Source organism: Eriocheir sinensis, chromosome 8 (assembly GCF_024679095.1).
Source record: "Eriocheir sinensis breed Jianghai 21 chromosome 8, ASM2467909v1, whole genome shotgun sequence".
Lineage (NCBI taxonomy): Eukaryota > Metazoa > Arthropoda > Malacostraca > Decapoda > Varunidae > Eriocheir > Eriocheir sinensis.
This window is the reverse complement of record NC_066516.1, coordinates 20,051,535-20,073,823: the sequence shown is the minus strand read 5'-3', so window position 1 is coordinate 20,073,823 and position 22,289 is coordinate 20,051,535. Positions and strand designations below refer to the sequence as shown.

The 22,289-nt window shown below is 41.7% G+C and overlaps 1 protein-coding gene across 8 annotated transcripts in view; it reads right to left on the bottom strand.

Annotated features, from left to right (window-relative positions):
• Window positions 1-1,026: 1,026 nt before the first annotated feature.
• Window positions 1,027-22,289, bottom strand: part of LOC126995654 (protein lingerer-like) — a 22,841-nt gene continuing 1,578 nt past the window's right edge. For 3 of the 8 annotated variants that reach the window (XM_050855412.1, XM_050855415.1, XM_050855413.1), the window contains exons 2-18: window positions 19,215-19,539; window positions 18,248-18,406; window positions 17,529-17,662; window positions 17,006-17,226; window positions 15,317-16,042; window positions 14,732-14,880; window positions 14,047-14,292; window positions 12,000-12,281; window positions 11,286-11,447; window positions 11,020-11,160; window positions 8,742-8,916; window positions 8,229-8,566; window positions 7,798-7,923; window positions 7,004-7,240; window positions 6,031-6,180; window positions 5,414-5,575; window positions 1,027-2,106 (exon numbers count right to left, since the gene is read on the bottom strand). In XM_050855412.1, coding sequence (XP_050711369.1) covers window positions 2,005-2,106; window positions 5,414-5,575; window positions 6,031-6,180; window positions 7,004-7,240; window positions 7,798-7,923; window positions 8,229-8,566; window positions 8,742-8,916; window positions 11,020-11,160; window positions 11,286-11,447; window positions 12,000-12,281; window positions 14,047-14,292; window positions 14,732-14,880; window positions 15,317-16,042; window positions 17,006-17,226; window positions 17,529-17,662; window positions 18,248-18,406; window positions 19,215-19,499 — 3,795 coding nt within the window. In that variant the 5' untranslated portion in view covers window positions 19,500-19,539 and the 3' untranslated portion in view covers window positions 1,027-2,004. Of the gene's footprint in view, window positions 2,107-3,565; window positions 3,624-5,413; window positions 5,576-6,030; window positions 6,181-7,003; window positions 7,241-7,797; window positions 7,924-8,228; window positions 8,567-8,741; window positions 8,917-11,019; window positions 11,161-11,285; window positions 11,448-11,999; window positions 12,282-14,046; window positions 14,293-14,731; window positions 14,881-15,316; window positions 16,043-17,005; window positions 17,227-17,528; window positions 17,663-18,247; window positions 18,407-19,214; window positions 19,540-22,289 lie in introns of all 8 variants that reach the window. The other 5 variants (XM_050855419.1, XM_050855417.1, XM_050855416.1 and 2 more) reach the window with 5 other exon arrangements.

Sequence of the window (22,289 nt, the reverse complement as noted above, 5' to 3'; positions counted from 1 at the left end):
TGTCATACATTTACACCAACAAACAGCATACTAAGATTTCAAAGCAATAGGATGTGCCGTATGCACAGGAGGTAACCCCCCAGACGCCCCCCTTAAACATTCCTCTTACTATTAGATCTGTAACTAATCTCACTAATATATCCTCTGATGCTTTCAGTATCCAGTTGTAACACACCTATAGTTTTGCAGGATTGAATTTTTTCAAAGTTTTTAGTTTGTCAATTATGGGCCAATTACAAAAAAATTGGTCCACTTACCTCAAACATTACTCTCAAAACTTTAAATTGGTTTCTCCACAAAAATCATACGTTATAAATAAAATATGGAGCAATAACACAGTAATTAGGAAATTAAGAAGTCACATTCAATATATGCAGTGGAGAACACATGTCAAAACTTTCCAGTAATTACTTTCATGCTTCACAAAAGTAATATAGGAAAAAGTGATGACAAAGTGTGTGTGTGTGTGTGTGTGTGTGTGTGTGTGTGTGCAATTTATGTTATTTCTTTAGCTGGGTGGTGTCAATGATCATACTAGTAATGGAATCTTCAAGTGCCAAGACTTTTGGGTATGTTGATTACCTTTCTGGTGCAGCAACCTAGTCGGCCCCATGCATAAGGTGCAGCTCCTGACCCGGACACATGATTAACATTTCCTAACTAAAGGTTTTTGTGTATCCTTAACCCTTTCACTCCGGCAACGCCAACATCAACGTCCGACGGCGTCACTGTATGGAAAGGGTTAGTCCTCTTCTAAACCTCTTAATCCTCTTCCATTTCCTCTTAATCCTCTTCTAAACCTCTTAAGAGGAAATGGAAGAAGATTAAGAAGAATTTAAGAGGAGGATTGAGAGGTTTAGAAGAGGATTAAACCTCTTCCATTTCCTCTTGACCCTTTCCATACTGTGACGCCGATGTCTGCATCACGGATGGAAAGGGTTAATGGTCCAGTACAGCCATTTTAATTCCTGGAAAAAAAAAAAAAAAAAAAAAAAAAAGAGTATGGGAGGATTAAAAGACAAGCTATAGATTCAAGATATTTTTAATGGTGGAACTGAAATATCTCACTACACAAAAAGCTTACAAAACAAGAGGCTTACTTTCCATATCATAGATACAGCATTCCTTTAACAGGAATGGATTTATGTCGTACCTAGAGAGATACAAATGTCAAAAATAAAGGAAAGAAAATAAAGTGAGTTGAACATATAATCATCCTATTCTGGGGTGACCTCAGACAGGCAAATTCAAAGGAGTTGTGGTCTAAAATCATACAGAAGACCCTCAACTTCTGTGAGTTTCCATTAATTTGTTAACACCAACTCCAGAATAGAATGTAGTCTTACATTTGTAGCCTACATGAAGTCTGTTCTAGTGGTGTACAATCACTATAACTTTTGCCAAATCCTATCACCCAAACATACAATTTGTAAAACTTTTTTAAATATAAAAAGGAGTGGGAGTGAGAGGTTGCAAGAGAAATGCACCATGCCAGTGTGGACCTGCGCCCATGGTTTATTCAGTGGCATATGTTTATGTACAAGTGAAAAGAGCAAGACTGAATACACCATTGCCACAAATGCTAAATATCTTCTTTTACATCACCTTGGACGACTTCACATAAAGTATAACCTCTAAGGGTTAGGACCTGCTTCCCTCACACATTTATGCATGTAGTAAGAAAAGCAAATCCTATAAATTAGTATTTTGCACTAATGAAAACACCTACAATTCGACCCTTGTACATCCAAGCAAACATTCTTTCAAATCAAACACTTCTGTGAGCGCATTTTCACATCTAATTGACAAATTGATGCTCCGGATGCTGAGGCACCTGTACCGCAGATGAGATAAGAGGCTGGTCAGACAACAACAGACTCACCGTGGTGTGTGTGGATAGTAATGGGTCACCCTTGACAACATTACACTGTGGACCTAAGGCGGGGATGTCCATCAGGGTGAGCCTCAGGTGGCAGGGGTGGCGGTGCAGCCTTCAGCCTCCCCTCAGTTGGTGCCCCAATATGAACCCCCATAAGAGGGCTTGGAGCCACCCTTGTTCTGTCCACCTGTGCTTCCTGCACGCTGACCCCCAGAACTACCACCGTCCTTCAAGAGAAAAGTAAAAAAAAAAAAAATAAATAAAAAATAAAAATTATGAAGGCCTTGCATGTACCAGGGATAAGGGACACGAGAGGCATTAAGAGATATGCTGGAAGTGAGGGATGAATATTGAAGTGAGGACAAAAAGTGGTGATAGTGACAGTAGAAAGAAGTTAGGTGGGTACAAAGTAAACAGGAGCAAACAAACAGGAGGTGCATGTTGGATGAATGAGATCCAAGATACAGAAGAGGCATTCTGAGACATTGATCAATCAGGGCCATAATTTCAGGGGGGCAAGAAGGGCTATAGCCTCCCCCCTCCCCAATGTTTTCTATATTGGCCTCAAAATGCCCCTAAAAGTGCTTATTTTACAAGATAATTCCCAAAACTGTGCATGCTCGCTTCCAATGGTGTTTTTGTTTTTTAGCTGTGATGAATAGTTTTTGAAATAGAAGTTAAAAGAGACCCCCCTCCCCCCATTGGGGTGCCAGAGTGCACCTAGGGGGATAGTCACCCCCCTCATCACGCATAATGAAAGGGTTAAAAGAGCATTGCAATATACTTGCAAGGAAGTGTTTAATCATGTCCTACTGTCACTCAGCAAGCATCGATGCCTGAATTTTAATATAAATACTTCCGCCCGAGGGATTCTAAAGATGGCGACTGCAGGCTTCAAGATTCCTTCCTAACTAGTACAGAGAAACCCAATCCAGTAATATTTGAGATCGGTAGAATATAATAGGCGTAACAGCAAAAATATTGAGTATGAAAATAGTAGAACGGAGTTTGTGCAACATAGCATCAAATTAGTGGTTACAAAAGACTGAGGGGTACCAGTAATCATAATTGAAGAATTGCATGAAAACAGTAATGATGAAGTAACAATTTTAAATACAGATCTACTAACTGTGCAAGAAAGGTGAATGTGAGAACTCTAACAAATTGGTTAAACTGACAAGGTGGTTTAGTGAAGGATAAGCAACAGATGAGGTTATGTGAACTTTCATCATCAAACCTACAAGAAATACAAAAATAGGCAAATGAATAAATAAAAAGGTAAAGAAACTATACAGCATTCATGAACCAGGAGAGAATGCCATTAAGTCAGTGAGTCATATCTAATGATGCATTCTAGCACAATACTCTCACAGGTTATATATGATATTAATCTGATTTCTGCTACCAATACGCTTCAGATGGCTAGTATGAGTGATCAATAAGTAAGAGGTGTGCATCTCTCTCATTTGTCATGCTTTATTGGTAATGCTTCAGTTCACACAGCAAACCAAATAGACTTCATGTGGTGCATTTGACATTCCATCAATCTAATTTACCTTTTCCAAGTAAAGAAACTTTAATAATAAGGCAACTGATATTGACAGCAATAAAAGATCAAATGTAACAGGTTAGACTAAGAACTGTGTAAGCAATTATGAAACTGAGGAAAACAAACTGTGTACACACAGGAGATGCTGTTGCTGGCTCCTTACACCTCAACATCATCCTAGTTGGTAATGTCCTCCTAGTGCAAATAGAGAGAAGAGAAAGAGGGAGAGAGAGAGAGAGAGAGAGAGAAAGAGAGAGAAAAAGAAAGCCTTTGTCATCTACAATATCAAAAGGTGTGAGGTAACTGTCACATGCTGAAATTAATTAAACAGCATTGCATCAGACGGTGATGCACTTGTAGCACCTATTTCACCACTTCACTACAGTTCACGAGCACCGTGCTCAGTGGCTCAGTACAGAATGCAGTTCACCACCGCTCTTCTCACTCGCACAGTTGCCGACAATCAATTTTTGCATCTCTTAACATAATTTTGTCTGCTTTGATTATTATCCTTTTCATTTTGCTGAATGACTCACTCTCATGATGACATTAAGTTGGTTAGAGTAAAAAAAAATATAATAAATAATCAAGCCACATAAAGAGTAAGTCCTCATCTGGATATAAAATCCATCACCTTGGGGCTTTGCGTGAGGCACATGACTCTTCAACCAACACGTCATCAAAGAATAGCTTGAAAGCGTCAGTGAAAGACATCAGACACGAGTCCCCAAGTGGAGGATTCAGTCCAGAAAACTGAGACACAAACTGTGGCGGTGAATCAGGACGCTTGTCAGAAAACATGTCTCCAACAAACTCCCAACCTTCCTCAACCTCCCTCATCTCTGCCTCAGCAGCCTCATGCTCAGCATCACTCATGGAGTCATGATAATTATCACTATCCTCCATGTCAACCATATATTCATCCCCACTACCATCATCAGAAAGGTCATCCATAATGACTGGGAGACACGTAACTCCTCAAAGTGAGTGGGTGGCAGCAGTGCGTTGGGCTGGCCAGCCAGGGGGTAGTGTTGCCATATGGGTGGCGTTACAATTATTTTCTATTTTATGATTGAATGACGACAAAAGGGGGAAGAGCCAAGATCTGAGTGAGTGAGGTATTCCATGGACACACCACTCTCCCTGTAACCCAGTCTGATATTCTTATTCCTCCAAGTCTCGCACACAGAGGGATGACACCTTGTGTGTCACTGTAGTGAAGTGGTTAATGATGATACTAAAGAGAACAAGTCATAAAGTTTAAAGTTGGTGTGATGGACAGTGTTCTTCCACAGATCAAAACAGGTGTACCATGATGTGGGGCTATTGTAGAGTGTCTTCAAAGGATAAGTATGATGAGGTATAATGAACTATTATTTCATGGATATACTAATTCCACAAGGATAATCCTGTACAAATCTATATAATATGATTCAAATCTTGGTGAAAATAAAAGGCTTGAAGTTAAGGTGAATGATAAAAGTAAACTGCCAAGACCTGATACCAAAACTGCGATTTGGAGCTAGCATGGCTCCTTAAATTATAAATTAATTCTTAATGCCATGCTTGCATTCTAAGGCCAAAGTAACAGAGACAACCTAGTAATTGTGAAGTCAGGGCAGACAAAGCACCAGATGGAAAAATAAAATTAGAGCATTTACCAGAACAGGATGGAGTACACAAACATCAGACAAAGGTGAAGAATGGTGTGAAAGGCAATTGTCCTGCAGAAGACTAGTATTGGCTGAAGATAATGATGCTGTTGAAACCAAATGAATATTTGCAACTGGAAAGATACCACAGTGCAGGCTGATCTATACAAACAGAAGATGGAACAAGTTAGGAAGCTTAAGTATGCAAAGATGGAGAATGGAGTACATGAAACAAACAGTGGATGCTGCGGCTATGACCACACTCTTGAGACAACTTCAAAGGGTAGACAGGCATCAAAATTCAAGTGGCATTATGAGTTCAGTGTGCCTTACCTGGTGGAGCTGGTGATGCATGAGGGGCGAGTGGTGCTGTGCTGCCGGCATGGTGGGGATGAACATGGGGGTGTAAGCATTGGCAGTCATGGGGTTTGTCCCAGAGCTAGCAAGGTTGAAAGGCGGGGGAGTCCCAGTGTGGAATCCTTGCTTGTCATAGGACTGTAATGTGAATGAGGACAGGGTCAGCTTCCCATGAGTATGCATTACTCATATTACATTTGAGTAATTTTTAAGTTGTTTAATGTACACTGAGTTAAATGGCTCTATTTTATTCATACTTTCATAGCCTCAGTGGTTTGAATGACGGAGACAAACCATTAGTCATGAAGGGAGAAGAAAGCCAGGAAATTACAAAAACAAAAACCAATAACATTAGTCATTACAATATAGAAGACAAAATCCACCCATTCATTGACTGAGGCAGTGAAAACAAATACATACACAGTTCTGCTGCAATAACAACACAAATGAAGTCCAAAATACAATATAAGCAGACATTCTTTTCCCATGGCCACCACTACTGAGGTCCCAAGGATTAGACTGCAAGGCATATGTATACAACAACGACAACAAAGTGTATGACACAACAGAACGAAGGCAAGTAAGGTCCTAACCCCATCTGTGCTCACCCGCCCCATTTTGCTGAGGTGGTTCTTGTACCCTCCAAGGTCTGTGCCCGAGTTTGTGGCAGAGCCGGTGGTTGCACCAGCACCTTTGTTCTGGTTCTGTGTTGCTGATCCATAGCCCGTCTTGAAGTCCTGAGTCTGAGGAACGTGTAGGAGAAGGGAGAAGGAACAAAGGTCATGCATGATAATGGTCAGTGGTGGAACAATTACTAGATGTGATGAATGACAAATGATAAATAATAGCACTTGAGTTGAATGGCAACAGTGGTAAATAAGGATATTAAACTGCTTGAACAATAAATAACTGTTACATAATAGCCCTCTCAGTAACATGGAAAAAAATGGTTAATAGTGGTCATAATACTGGTCACTGCAAGAACAATATGTAATGTAAAACCTTTTTTAAGTCAGCAAAATTTGGCCAGACCCCCCCACACACACACACACACACACACACAAAAAAAAAAAAAAAAAAAAAAAACCACTTGCCATGTTTGCATAAAAGAATGAGGTGTAATGCATGCATCGGAAAGCCCTTTTGGTAAGATGGATAGGAGATGAAAGGATGAGCCAACTCTGTCTTTTTAAATAATATATTTTTGCTTTGACTACTAATAAGTAATTCTGAGTTTAAAAATGCCAACTGTAAAGGATTTTACTGTAGATGTAACCTTTCTATGTAAATCAATTATGGGTATTAGGATTGTGAGTCACATGGACAAAAAGTGGTGAATAATGGAAACAACAGTAATAGCCGTGGAGTAAGTTCTGCCATCACTAACTCCCGGCATTATGTATAATCTTAACAGCTGTTCCAATATAAGAAGAGTGAGACAGTGTTTTACAAAGATGCCTGTTTTCTTTATATAAATATATAAGACCTAAATAAATGAATTTATCAAAATATAGAAGTGAAAAGAGAGCCACCAACAAACTAATGACAGTAACACATCAACCCCACCTGCGACAGATTATCGTAGTAGTTCCCAGTGCCATATTGGAGCTTGGCTGCAGCCGGGAACTGGTTGGTGTTTGTGCCAGTGTGTGTATTGGTGACAGGAGGAATCTGTATGATGGCTGTGGGTGCACCGTATTGGGGGAAGGTGCTGGGGACAGCCGCCATGTTGTGGTACATGTAGAATGGGGGCATTGCCGCATTTCCTGTGGCAGTGATGTAGGTCCCACCAGCCTGAGCACCCTGTAGAAATGCCAAAAGTTTATTGATTTGCAGCAAAGTGGGGGTTTTCTCACATCTGGGAAAAGTTTCCAACCATTGGAAGCAGAAACCAAAGAGGAGCACCAATGAAAAAGTGTAAAGAGGCAATGCAAGGAGACATTAGTAGCTGGTGTCAGGACATGGAAATGATGGTCACAGAATCCCATACAAGCTCTGCCATCAGTTATTTTCTTCTTTTCTGCTATAAGGTAATACAAGATCACCAGCCAGCTTTCAACTAACTTCACTAGCCTAATTGAATAATATATTATCCATGGAGAGCACTGAGAGGCAACATGAGCCTAAAACAGCACTATCATAGACAAGCTAGTTAAGGTACAGTAGTACACAAGCATTCTGATATAAGGCCTATAACAGATCTGTCAAGCGGAGAGAAGGGGGAGGCCCACAGTAAGGCACTATGAAGAAAGTTTTCCTTTTCTTACTGATACAGTGTCAAGGAAAATTATAAAAAAGGGTGACAGGAATAAGAGGGACAAAAGATGAAGGAAAAAACACAAGAAAAGGCATTCATTAACCTGCTGATTCATTGTTGAGGGGACGGGAGAGGAATTCTGGTCCGTACGGAACTTTGCATCAGCCACAGAGTAGGCAGCTGAGGTCATGCTCCCGTCCCGGCCTGTCGCCAGACTTGTGGGTGCCTGCTGTAAGGATAGAGGGAAAAAACTGGTCAGTCTTTTAACCCTCACAATGTGCCATAGAGCCTAAGAATCAAATAATACAAGACAAGGGAGTATGTTTGCTGCAGGAGAGGTGAAAGGGGAGATAATGAGTGGCAAGTTTTAGAATTGTGAATTTCCAAAAATAAATTAATATAAATGAGGACTTGCATGAAGAAATATTATGGCACTGTATTTTCCACATATAAATTACTACAATTAAAGAACAAATCAAGAAATTCATCATTGCACAATACTTTTAAGAGAGATATTCAGAGGACACTGCTTACCATATGGGGCATCCTCTGTTGCAGGAGTTGGAAGTCCTCTAAGGAATACATGGGCTGCTGTAGGCCTGTGTAGAAGGCTGGTGGCAGCGCACCCTGTAGGGCTGCTGCAGGTGGGGACACATACTGGGAGTGTTGAGCCATCATCTGCTGAGCTTGCTGTTGTTGCTGTTGCTGCTGCTGTTGTTGTTGCTGCTGCTGTTGTTGTTGCTGCTGTTGTTGTTGATGTTGCTGTGCCTGTTGTGGCTGATGTTGCTGTGCCTGCTGATGCTGGTGCATATGTGGTGGCTGGTGGTGCACACCAGGGGGCACTGCTCCACTCAGCCCACTGATCACTTTACCTGAAGAATGAGTACACACTTTACTCTTGCCAAATGTACTGCCAAGGCATATAGCACTATATGTACATCTGGAGAAACACCATAAATAGTGACTGATAATTCCCTCAGAAAAGCAACAGCTGTCCACTTAGAGAGGAGAGAGGGGGCAATGCCTGGACTGAAGAAAGTCAGAAACCTGGGACTGAAGGCTTTGATGGTTGGACCGGGTGTGTGGAGCTTGAGTTAAGGGATGCTGAGAGGGCTGCTGCTGGGCCTGTGCTGTTGCTGGTGGTGCTGCTGCTGACCGGGGCACTGGTGGACAGGGTGCTGGAGTATGCTGAGCCTCCAGTCGATGTCTGCTCTCCATAGCTCTATAATGAAAAATAAAAATAATTAAATGAATAAATAGATAAATAAATAAAGTAAATAAATTTGGTAGATAGCTACAGACATGTCAAGGAATGCTACTACAGGGGGGTCCTCGGGCTGCGACGTCCTCAACCTATGGTGTTTCGAGGTTATGATGCAATCCCCAAAAATTACTAAAAAATCATTGTTTCACCTTCTGACATTTGTGTCATAATTACAAACTTCACGCATGAACTAGTTCGTGACCGCGGCGTAAGAATACATCGTCACACGGCACTTGACCAAGGAAGAAGGCAAGCTCATTTCCCACTGTTCTCCATTTTGGTTTGTTGTACTTTTGCTCTCTTTAGTTTGTGTTTTTTTTTTTTTTTTCATTGACTTTTGGCCTTCATTATGTCTCCCAAGCGTAAGGCAGACTTCTGATGACAGAGCTTCGAAGAAAAGGAAAGCCATCACAATAGAAGTGAAATTAGACACTGTGAAACGATCAGAAAAGAGAGAAACGGCAACAAACATTGGTCATGTGTTGAACTGAAGCCATTCAAAAATTTGAGACAATTATCAAGGATAAAGATTGCATCCTTGATCGTGTAAAGGGATCTGCTCCAATGAAATCGACAGTGATAACCGAGCAGCGTAGTGGTCTCATTATTGAGATGGAAGATTGTTAGTGCTTTGGCTGAGAGACCAGCATCAACAGTGTATCCCAGTGAGCTTTATGTTGATTCAGGAAAAGGCTAAAAGTTTGTTTGAGGCATTGAAAAGTGAAAGGGGGGAAGGGAGTGAAAGTAAAGAGTTTGTGGCCAGCAGGCATTGGTTTATGCAGTTTAATTTGTTTAATTTAATTCAATTTTTATTTTAATTAAGTTTAACTTAATTGGTGCTAATGTGAAAAACCTTAATGTACAAGGTGAAGCTACTAGTGGTGATCATAGGTGAGTGATTTAGGTGCTTATGGCACTTTGATTTGAGGGTTGGGGCTGACAGTTCCTTCTAATAAAGGGTGTGTTTCAACTTGCATACAAAATCAGGGTTAAGACGTGTCGTAGGAACAGAACTCCGTCGTAAGTCAAGGACCCTTGTACAACTACATACAGAGGTAAAAAGTGGCAAATGCAGAACATAACCAGTGGGATGGTCTTATAACACATAACCTATATATGGCTTGGGAAACCTCCAGGATATATGGCATGAATGTAGTTACAGAAATGGGAAGAAAAGAGTTACCATGATGGATATGGTTTGAATACAAAGGTAGGTGACATACATACTGGAAGTGTGGTAAGGAAATGGGGTGGAAAGGAAGAGAATAGACACTGAGACAAGTGTGCAGAAAGAGTCCTGTTCTTGCCTAAAACTTTTTTCAGTATAAAATGATCCAAAAGTACACATGTAGAAGTTAAAAGTTATAGTTTATAAAGAAATAGATGAATGAAGAAAAATTATGGGAATATGAGTTGTGAGGGAATACTCCAGGGCTCCTCTGATCATTATGCTGTTTTTAGAAGATTGACATGAGCCAATTGGAGCCTACTGGAGAGGGGAAGCAAGAGGATGTGAGTAGGGAGGTAGCAGTAGGAGGCTTCAGAAAGTCTATAGAGAAGAATTTATGAGGATGTACGAAAAAAAAAATGAAGTGACAATTTTTTAGAAAAGTACTAGACAGCAGCAAGTGATAGGATACAAAATGAGCAAAAATAGATAAAGGGAAGTGCATGGTGGATGAGTAATATGAGGGATGATGTAGAGAATTAAAGAAAGTTCAGCAAGAAAATTATTCAGGGGAATTTGTCAAAGGAGAGACAAGAAACAGGGAGTAAATGCGATGAGTAAGATGCAAGTAAGGAGACTTGTTTAGAATAGTAAAACATGGGCAGATTAGGAATATAGTAGGACACCGAGTATAAATTTTTTAAATAGCAGAAAAACAGAAAGTAGGGAATTAGGGAAGTGGAGTGATGGCATACATGTGAAAGGAAGGCAATCAAGGATGTATGGAGAGATTATTTTGAGTAGCTAATGAATGAAGGGGCAAGAAAGAAAGCAGTTATGATATTCTGAGAAATGGAAGTGATTAGGGGTAGTGCACATGGACAGCATCCTACCTGTGTGTTGTCCTTGACTGAGGGTGTCGTGGAGAGGCCAGCCAAGGGTTTGGGTGTGGAGATAGAGACAAGGGGAGAGTGACTAGAGGCATTCACGTAGCTGTTCTGGTACTGACTGCTACTGCTGCCTGCACCAGTGGCCTGCACGAGACAAAGAAAGGGTTAATATGGATGCAAAGGATGCATGTGGCCACAGAGAAAAAATTATTGGGTAAACATGTTAGAAGCTAAATTAACTCCAAAACTAGCACTACTAAACAAAGTACCTGTGCAGAAAAGCTTGATCCATATCCTCCTCCAGTTTGATTGGTGCTGGAGCTGCTGTTGCTGTTTGATCCTGCTGAGCCAGTGCTGCTGCTGCTGAAGCCAGTAGTGTTGCTGTTACTGGTCCCACTGCTCCCCTGTTGATTGCTGCTTGTGTACGAGTTCTGAAATTGATCAATAAGGATATGCAGTCCAGTAAGCTCTAGACTAATATAATATTTTATGTGATTTTTTTTACCTTTCATTATTTGTAATTTTTTTCACTCCTTATGTGCAAATTCGACAGCAGCTCAAAGGAAATGCTCACAACAAAGCTATCTGAAATTATTCTTTTACCACAGTCATGAATTATTTTGACTAATAATGATTTATTTCCCAATACAGGCTACTCTGCACAAAAAATAATAACTCAGGTGTAGTTTCTATCTTGCTCTGTTAACTGGTGTGCATATAATGACCTGTTTCATGAAATTACCTGTATCTTAAAAGATAAAAACTTTGACCATAACAAGAGACCTGATAGATATTAGTAACTACTTCAGCCCTTTCATATCATTCATCTCTTCATACTTTACCTACTTTGTGAGCTAACAACACAAAGCTAGCAAGCCCAAAAATATATTATCTGGCACTTGTAAATGCAAGACAAAAAGTGATGGTTTAATGTAGCAAAAGCAGGGATGAGGGGAAGAAAGAGGAGGATCAACACGCATTACCTGTGAGGGCGTCTGTGAGTAGGGGGCAGAGGGTGGGGATGGGAAGGAGGAGGAAGACTTGGAGCTTGTGTAGGACTGGTAAGATGGACCAGCAGACCCCACTAGGCTTCCAAGACCACCTGTATTACCAGCAGTCTCACTCTTGGTCAGGTCAGACAAGCCCTGGGGGGTGGCTGTGTTGGTGGCACTGGTGCCTCGCTGGGTTCCAGACACAAAGGCACCCCCAGTGGGCTTACGTTCACTTGTTTGTGAGTTGGGGAATGGAATGGGCTCAGGTCCAAGCTGCAAGATTTGAGCACACTATATTGTTAGGCAGGACACTCACTCATGGATTGGGTTGGGTTATAGGCTACTTTAGTCAGGGTGGTTTGTCATGCTGCTGCTAAACACAATTAAAACTAGCAGAGAAAGAAGAAACAGGTAGAAGAGAAGGTGAGAGAGGGAAGAAGTATACTCTGGCATAATAAACACATCAGATTTTGGGTTGGCCTTCACAACATACTCATAAACTGTCTATACCTACTCTACCTCAGGATGCCATCATCCAATCTCCCCCATACTCTAGCCCACCTACTTAGCTGGTAAAATAACCTTTTTCCTTGATCTTCAATATTCTGACTTTTTATCTCTTAACCCTGAATGACAGCTCTTGTAGTTGTGGCGAGGTATGTCCCTAAACCTGGGTGATGAATATAGTTGTCCACTCAATCTTTGTAAAAGAATGCGTATTTTTAGTGTTGTGATATCTTGTGCTTGTGATGCGTGATAATTTTTGTTCGTGCTTTAACTTTTTTCTTTTTTTATCCACAAAACTTTCTCAATAGTTCATGCTTTGTGTTGTCCACCCACAGTCTGATCACATGCTAGACTTTTTTTTTTTTTTTTTTGGTGTGTGTGTGTGTGTGTGTGTGTGTGTGTGTGTGTGTGTGTGTGTGCGTAACTCACCTCTTGGTCTGCTGTATGTCTCTCTCGAGACACCCCTACGGAAGGAGCTCAGAGCTCAGTGACCGATCTTTGGGTACGACTGAGACCACTCACACACAACACACCGCAACAATGAGGTCACAACTCCTCGCCATACGTCACATACCTACTCACTGCTAGGTGAACATGGGCTACAAGTGAAAGAAGATTAACCCAAACTTATCTTCACCCGGTCGGGGAATCGAACCCCGGTTCTTCTGGTTGTGAGGTAGACGCTCTAATCACTGTGCTACCGGGTGTATTGCATTAGTGTGATGCTATTTTAGTGTACATAGGTAACTTAGTTGCCACTGTTGGATAGATAGGTGTGTATGTGTGTGTGTGTGTGTGTGTGTGTGTGTGTGTGTGTGTGTGTGTGTGTGTGTAGCAAAGGAAGGGATGAGGGGATAGAGAAAAATCAACACACATTACCTATGAGGGTGTCTGCAATTATTGACCAGTCTCCATATCTGCTTTTGCCCAACTTAACTTTGAAATCATAGATATATGTAGTTTTTATTACCCCCAAATAAGAATGAGATTAACACTGCTTAACCAGACAAAACTTTCTCTCTTTGACACACACACACACAGCCCGGTAGCTCAGTGGATAGAGCATCTGCCTCACAACCAGAAGGACTGGGGTTCGATTCCCCGGCCGGGTGAAGATATGTTGGGTTTATCTTCTTTCACGTGTAGCCCTTGTTCACCTAGCAGTGAGTAGGTACACGACGTAAGGCAAGGAGTTGTGACCTCGTTGTCGGTGTGTTGTGTGTGAGTGGTCTCAGTCCTACCCAAAGATCGGTACTATAAGCACTGTGCTTCTCCGTAGGGGAACGGCTGGCTGTCTCGAGAGAGACCCGCAGCAGACCAAGAGGTGAATTACACACACACACACCTATCTATCCAACAGTGGCAACTAAGTTACCTATGTACACTAAAATACCATCACACTAATGCAACTAATTGAACAGCAAAGAAACAAGGTAAGAAAGGAGGAGGAGCAGAGGTATGGTAATCAACCAAGTGGAAAAAAGAGATGGTTATGTGGAGGACAAGGAGAAATTAGGATCTACTTGCATACCTTCTGTGTCTGTGGGAGAGAAGACGACATGGATGCAGATGTGAGATCTTTGGTGGCCGGGGGTGTGGATGAGACAGGGTCACAGGCATTCACTGGCGTGGTGTTGACAAGACCGCCTGTTCCACTCGAGCTTGTCTTGACCTCTGCCGTGAAGTCTAGAGTCTCAGTTCCAAACTCCAGGCCACTGAACTGCACGTCAAGGGCTGCCATGGCATCCTCAGGCATCTCAACAGCAGACAGTGGAATCTGGAGCCAGCAGAATACAGGTTAAAATAAATGTCTCCAGGGCTAAGGTTATCATGTGGGATACAGCAGGCACTAAGCCCACAATTGTTTATGTGGTTAACAATATTCAAAGAATCATAATCCCCCTCTTACCTGAAGCACCCTAAAGTTTACTTGAAACTATGAAGAACACAAAATTGAAAGGCCCTTCTTACCACTCCAAGTTGGAAAATTCAAAATGTTAAAATAAACAAAAAAATTCAGGTGCTCTCACCTACAATTAAAAGTTCTAAGCTGCCAAGAAATAATCCCTAGTTACATAAAACCCTTCAACATATGCAGACATAATCACAGTTGTTATAACTACTTGTTATATCCGTCATGTTCAAATCTATATTGTCAAGTCAGCAACAGCAAAAGATCCATGAGCATCCTTCCTCTGACTGCAGTTCAGTCTCACCTTGGACGCTTGAGGTATCCGAGGTCTCTGGGTTTTTGGGCGTGAAGGAAGGCTGGAGGTCACTGTGGGTATGGTGACCCCCTTGTTCAATACACTACTGCTGTTGCTAATACTGCTTGCCAGGCTGCTCGTTACCACACTATGAAGGCCTGAGGAGGAAGACAAAAGCCCTTCGCATTAATAATCCTGGAGAAGGCACAGGAAATGTCTGTACTAGAAGCCCCCATTACTATAAGTATAAGCAGTACTTGTGAAAATCACTACCAGATCTTCACTTTCCAATATCAACAGGTTGAGGAGAGACAACTCAGTAAGACAAGCAAGTATCCTGCAGAAGTTTTAAAAGACCATAAAGTGAAGATTAAAATTGCCATTTATACATAGCATTAGGATACCCTCACTCATCCTACAAGTGTAAAGGAACTTGTTATTTAACATACATATTTTAAATAAATGAAGAGGTGCTTTCAATCTCCAGTGTTTAACCTTGACACTGACACAAACCTAACATTTAAGAACATTAAACATTCATTAAATTAACAAAACTTTAAGTAGGTTTACTGAGCCCATCAATCAGCCACCAACCTGAGCTGGAGAAGATAGCCGGGGGCAACTGCACGGTGGGGGCCGAGTAAGGGGTGGGTGCAGACGATGATGGGAGAGGTGACGACGTGGCCGAGACACCAACAGACCCCACCAAGGTGCCAGCCTTGAGACTCTCACCCACATTGGTGCTGAGGCCACTGAGGATGCTGTGCTGGCCGCCAACACTCAGCCCAGGTGCTGGAGACACTAATGGTGCACCTCCTCCTCCCCTGCTGCCTCCACCACCACTGTTGTTCGTGCTGTTGCTGCTCCCTAAAGGTGTGGAGGACACCAGCCCACTCAGGGTGGACTGTGGGGCTGCCTTCTGCAGCAGTGCGGCCAGGTCCATGGTCTGCGGCTGGGTGATGGAAGCAGTGGAGGCTGTGGCTGAGGAGAATGTTGGGGCAGCCGTGGAGGCAAAAGTGGAGACCACAGCAGAGGACGAAGGTGAGGAAGAGTAAGCCGAGGCAGAGGCTGGGGCTGTCGCTGGAGGGAAACCTTGCGGAGGGGAGGAGACGAAGGCCTGCGTCGGAGCGAGGGACACAGTGGGGCTGGTGGAGGTTGCCCCAACAGCAATAGTGTCAACCAGGGCCTCAGACAGGGAAGGGGTGAGGGTGGCAGCACTGGCGCTGCTCGACGGCCCAAATACGGTCGTCTGCTCCAGAGATCCAGTCCATTCACTGTCCCAGTCATCTGTGGTTACAGCTGGTTCATCATCCCAATTATCTGTGGGGGTGGGGAAAGATCCATAGCTGGCAGAAATACTATAGAGAGTTAAGAAGGAGTTATTAAAGAGTTACTATAGAGGAAACAGAGTTAAAGGAAATATGAGCTTAGGTAAGAATGGAAGCAGATGGATGAAACAGATGCTGGTGGAGGTACAGGATAGTAAACAGAGGGAAGATGGGTTAAGGTGCTCTAAATCCAGGATGAGTTAGATTGAATGATCAAAATGGAGAGAATGCAATAGGTATGACAGAAGATACAGAACAAATGTGAAAAATGGGAAATGGATTGAACTTGAGGCACTTGTCCATCAAGGATTATTAATAAATCACAACACGTAGCAAAATCAAGAACATAATAGAAAGTGGAAATTATCCTAAAGTGATCAGTATGAGCCCAGAGGTTTCTTAATGTCGAAAACCTAGCAACAATGAGGGAGGGGTATCTCCTGATACCTCAACCTTCAAGTAAATACCTTTCAACATGGCAACCCATGTAACAGGTACAGTACATTATGAATACTAAAACATCATGAATGCATAAAGATTACTGCATAATCAGTATCTATATGTTAAAATTACTCATGTAAAGAGTAAATAAAATCTTTGAAAGTAAACATCTTCAAGCAACTAAAATTTTGCAGTCTTTCCTTTCTAACTTTATAATATAAATATTTGGTGGATTAAAATGGGCTATACAAAATTCAAGGACAAAATGTTTTTAAGCTACTTTTTCTAATTAAAGAACATTATTTCATATAAAAAGGTTTTTTTTTTAGTTTATTTACATAGTTCTCTTAGGAATTTCATATTCATAAACTACATTTGACATTTCACCAAAATTGGTATAAAAACTAAAATAAAGATCCAATAACACTGCTATAATAATTTCCCCAAAGGTATGCATGAGTTTTTGTAAGATTAGTCTCCAAAACATGGAACACAATGGGGTGGACAGACTCACCAATCTTGAGACTGTTTTGGAGGGTCGTCTTATCATCAGTAGGCGGACCCCAGGTGTCGATGCTGTCGGGGAAGCCTGGAGCCTGCCTGCTCTGGAATGTTCGTGGCCCCATGGCGGTGCCCCGGCCTCGACCGCCCCTACCTCTGACCGCTGGAGTTGTCCCATTGGTTAGCCGGCCGCGCCGAGTATTCTCCCCACGCCCAGGACCTTCGAAGTTTTCACTGCAAGAGGAGGAACATGATGATTAACTTCAATTATGGATGATGAAATGGTTAAATTATGAAATAGCATGTAACTTCTTTCAGTGAAGAGAAATATAAAAATGTATGCCTGTTTAAGAACATAATTACAAAATTATTAAATTCTGTCAAAATTCCCATGTCAAGGGTTTATTAAGTGCCTAGAGACTAAATTTCCAAAACATTTTCTCTATTTCTCCTTTAGTACACTGCTATGCAAAAGGGCAAAGTACAGAAAGTGAAAACAACTCAAAAGTAGACAAACAAAATTGGGCCACACTCACCCTTCCCGACCTCCTCGACCACTGCCGCCGCCCCGCCCTCTGAACCTGGGGGGTCCACCTCCCCGGGGTCGCGACCCACTGCGCTCCCGAGAGTTGACCCTCCGGTTCTCCTTGTTGCTCTCAGTCTCAGTGGCCTGTAAGTGTCACAAGGGTGGGAGACATTAAGTTTTAGTTTCATTTCAAGGTAGGTAACTTGAAATGATCAATTACTCTTAGGTTCATTTATACAATAGTTTGGGAGGTTATTGGAATTTTTTTCAATGTTAGTCTTAGGTTCATCTATAATTTGAGAGGTTATTGGAATTTTTCTCCACGTAAAAATTTCAAAGATCTTATGAATAAGTTTCATGTCCTGATTTCAGCACGATGAAAAGATTGAGGTGAGATGCAAAGAGCTGAAGGAGGAATAATGTTCTGATAAACAAGACCTTAATAGTAAATAAATTGTGGTCTGAAGTAGTGTTGTCTGAACCCTTAAAGGCAATCAGTCTCAGTGGTACTCAAAGGTTGGATAAAAATCACCTCATGACAGTTTGCTGGCCATGAGTTTATTCTCACTCTTGTCTCTTGACTATATTGTCCCAGAACATCACAATGGTTACACCAAATCAGTATGGAAAAAATAATGGTAATGCTAGTAATAATGATAATTCTATGTATGTATCTGTAACAGCAATTGTAACACAGCTACTTGTGCATGTTTTTCTCCACCCCCTTACCTTGCCAGTCACCGGTTTCTTTTTCTTCTTGGTGGACTCCTGCCACTTGCCTTGGTCGTCCCCCTCCAGCAGCAGGTCTATGGCAGCATTCACGTCGTTATCACAGTCGTGTAGGGCAACCATTGCATCATCAGAAGTCACACTGGTGAATTGCATCACCTGAGGATGGACAAAACAAAGAAAGTTGTCAGATCAAATTTTACATCAATGGGTTTAATGTGTAATTAGTACCCCTTCTATTGGCACAGTTTGGGAAGATTATGCCTTAGAAAACAATCTAATGAGAAATAAACAGGCTGGTCTGATTAATTAAAAATATGAATCAATGTCAATTAATAAAATGCATAGCAGTCTCACAGTATAGAATAGTATAAACAGTATCAACACAAAAAAAGACAAAAAGTAACTAGCTGCAGCACAAGAGTTAGGAATATACAATGCCTGTTGGGTATCTGGCTGGAAATTACCAACATGCTACCCATCAATCCAAATTCTGATGACAGTTATGACGAGGGAGGATTAGAGGACAGCATGAAGTTCAAGAGGCACCACTATAATATTTGACCATACCAAATAGAACTTATACATCTTCAAAAATACTTTACAGATGCTGTGTATATGTGATGTGTGTGTGTGTGTGTGTGTGTGTGTGTGTGTATTTACCTAGTTGTGACATTCAGGAAAAGAGCTACACTCGCGCTGTCCCGTCTCCATATCCTCTCTTATCCAACTTTTCCTTAAAATCATGAATGTTTCTTGCACAAACCACCTCCTCCTCCACCCTATTCCATAGCTCAATGTGTGTGTGTGTGTGTGTGTGTGTGTGTGTGTGTGTGTGTGTGTGTGTGAGAGAGAGAGAGAGAGAGAGAGAGAGAGAGAGAGAGAGAGAGAGAGAGAGAGAGAGAGAGAGAGAGTTATTTTTTCATTCTGCTAGTAGCCAATACCTGTCACTTATCCACTGACTCACCTGGTTGATCTTCTCCTGGAGCAGCTTCTCTGGTTCAGTGCGTGCATTGTCAATCATCTGAGCAATGCGAAGCTGCTCAGCTGTGGGGGCGATCTTGTGAGGCACTGCGTCCCCTCCCTTGCTTTTGTCTGTTGTCTGGCTATCCATCTTCTGTGGCTGTAAGGGTGTCGTCTGCTGTTGTTGTTGTTGCTGCTGTGTGGTGGCGTTGTTGCCGCCACCACCGCTGCGATCGCCACTTATCCGCGAACCTTTGTTGCCCCGGCTGCCTCTGCCTCCGGAGCTCATCTTAACAAGCTAATTTATGTACACTTTGTATATACAAGTGCTGAAAAGGAAAGGAAACATACATCAGTTAGAACATCTGTTTTCCTCTATATGCTAAAATACAAAGAAAGAAGTCACAACAGCTACTTTAGCATGCATAGTATTTTTACTATTGCATCTTTCCTATCCTGCCTCAATGGACCAATGGTTAACATGCCATGGTATAATATTTAACCCTTTCCATGTATGGGAAGAGTCAAGAGGAAATGGAAGAGGCTTAATCCTCTTCTAAACCTCTCAATCCTCTTCTAAATTCCTCTAATCCTCTTCCATTTCCTCTGAAGAGGTTTAGAAGAGGATTAAGAGGAAATGGAAAAGGATTAAGAGGTTTAGAAGAGGACTAAAATCCTTTCCATACAGTGTCGGCGTCGCCGGAGTGAAGGGGTTAATTTGCAGCCCCAGGCTCGAATCCCAGCCCGAGCAGTTGGCCTGCAGCTCACCCAGCTGTTCACTCTCCCTTTTAGGCCAGTTGATGAGTGATGCCTGCAGTGTTGGCAAAACATGCGGGTGTTATCACATGGTTGATTCATCTACGAGCATCTTCCCGCAACCAAAACAAACAATGTGTAGAACTTTGGATTTACTGACTGCAAACAATAGTAAATGAATCCTATCATTATTTATTTCAGCCATCTCCCTGGGATATTCCTTCCTGAGGGCCTCTGCCATCTTCTTGTATACTTCTCTCTTCAGTGTTTTCTTGCAATAACTTGGTTCTTTGGTGTCCCAGAAGCATTTGATTTCTCCTAACATATCACATATATACCATACACATGCTACAGCACCTCATGACAAACCAACATTAGCCATTTCTCTTTATTTCACTGAGAGTAACAAGACACATGCATAGTTCCATGGTATGTGTGGCATTGTCTGCTGCAATATGTAAACAGAGGCCAGTACTGGCAGAAAGAGGACAGTCATTCGCGACTCCCTGTTTGTTATGAAGAGATGCCTGTATCAGCATCAGATGGTATGAAAATACCAAAAGATGCCGGGAAAAAGTGTGTGACACGGGCTTAACACTACTATCTCCTCTGCATACTGGGTAAGGTACCACATGACACTAAACACAAAACTCTTCATCACTATTTAAAAAGTTAGGCAATGTAAAGATTACTTTAAGGTAACACTTTCTTGTTGTTGCCTACTAATGGCTAGCAATTTTCATCACATTCATCTGAATTCATGTCAGTAATAGATTTAGACTGGTCATTCATTTATTTGCATCACTGACTAAAACATAAGAATCAACCACAACCACTGAAGAGCATATGCATCTAATAATCTTATGCTGATAACTGTCTCAAACTATTTCCCCTCAACTCAAGCTATTACAATGCTATGTTTCTCAAGCTTCTTTATCACAGATCCAACCAACAGGAAATGGACCCACAAAGGTCATCCACAGAGAGAGGGTTTCCTGTACTGATGTACATGATGATACTCTTTATCTTTTTTAGTTTTACATATTCTGTCCTCAAGGAAGGTTTACTGGGGAGGCAGCAGCGGAGTGGTAAACATGCGGGAGCGGCATACTGGAGGACCCAGGTTCGAGTCCTGCCCCCTGTTACAAGCTGACAATTTTCGGTCATCGCCAAGTGGCCTACAACTACCCACATGCTGTCCTGAAGACCACTATCAACTCAAGACTATAGATAAACTATCTAAAGAGGATAAAAAATTAGCTCCAGGGGACAGCATGAGCCAAGCAAGATGATGCCACTATAAAACAATTGCCTATGCCATAATGTGCAGTGGCTGACCAACATGCCCCACCAAGATAGCCTACTGGCACCATGGGCTGAACATAAAATAATAAATAAATATATAAAGAGATGAAGGTCTGGGGAGAAGAGGAACAAGGTCATGTACTATACTCTGCCACTGGATGGTTGAGCTTTAGAATGGTGCAAGTCAAGTCCCCTCTGCCAAAATCACTTCACCCACAAAACTACCGGTACTCCAAAAACAATTTTGTAGGACCAATATCAAAACTCCTCAGTCTGTTTCAGTATACCTACTTTCCAGGTAAACAGGAGCTACAGCATCAAAGAAGATCCACTGAATGTGTTTGATCCTTCAAGAAACTGAATGCTAGAGTTTCACAAATGCCTCTTGCAAATTGTTAGTAAAGGCAATCTGTATAAGTGCTATCTGTATCCCTTCTATTATGTCTTCCTTTCACAGAATCATTTATTAAAAATTACTTGAAGTTCTCGGACAACTCTCCCTTTCACCCTCAAATTGTTTTATTTAATAGTAGGTATCCTTATTAAAGACCTCCCTGTGTAATTATGAAATAGCAGAAGCAAAAAAATCCCTCCTCTACAGTCTCTACAGCTTCAAAATAATCACTCAGAGGAGTATATAAATAGGAGTGAGAAATGCCCAATGATAAGCAATGTGGTAAAAATTGGACGAGAGAGAGAGAGAGAGAGAGAGAGAACCATGTGGTGGTGTGGCAAGAGGGAAATACCAGTGGTGAGTCATGGCATCAAAAGGAAAACTTGTGCATCTCAGCAAAATCTATATGAGGTGCCGTGATCATGAACACTATCCCCTGTCTTTTTTACAAGGTACCTTCATCTTTTCCATTAACAATGCACCATCAGCAAGGAGGGACATTGTTAAACAGGGAAGATGAAGTTGCATAAAAATTGTATAATGTAAAGAAAGAAAATGTTGGGCTGCATTAATAAAGACTTGTAGGAGCACTCACAGGAGTGGCTTCTCATATGAGCAATACCG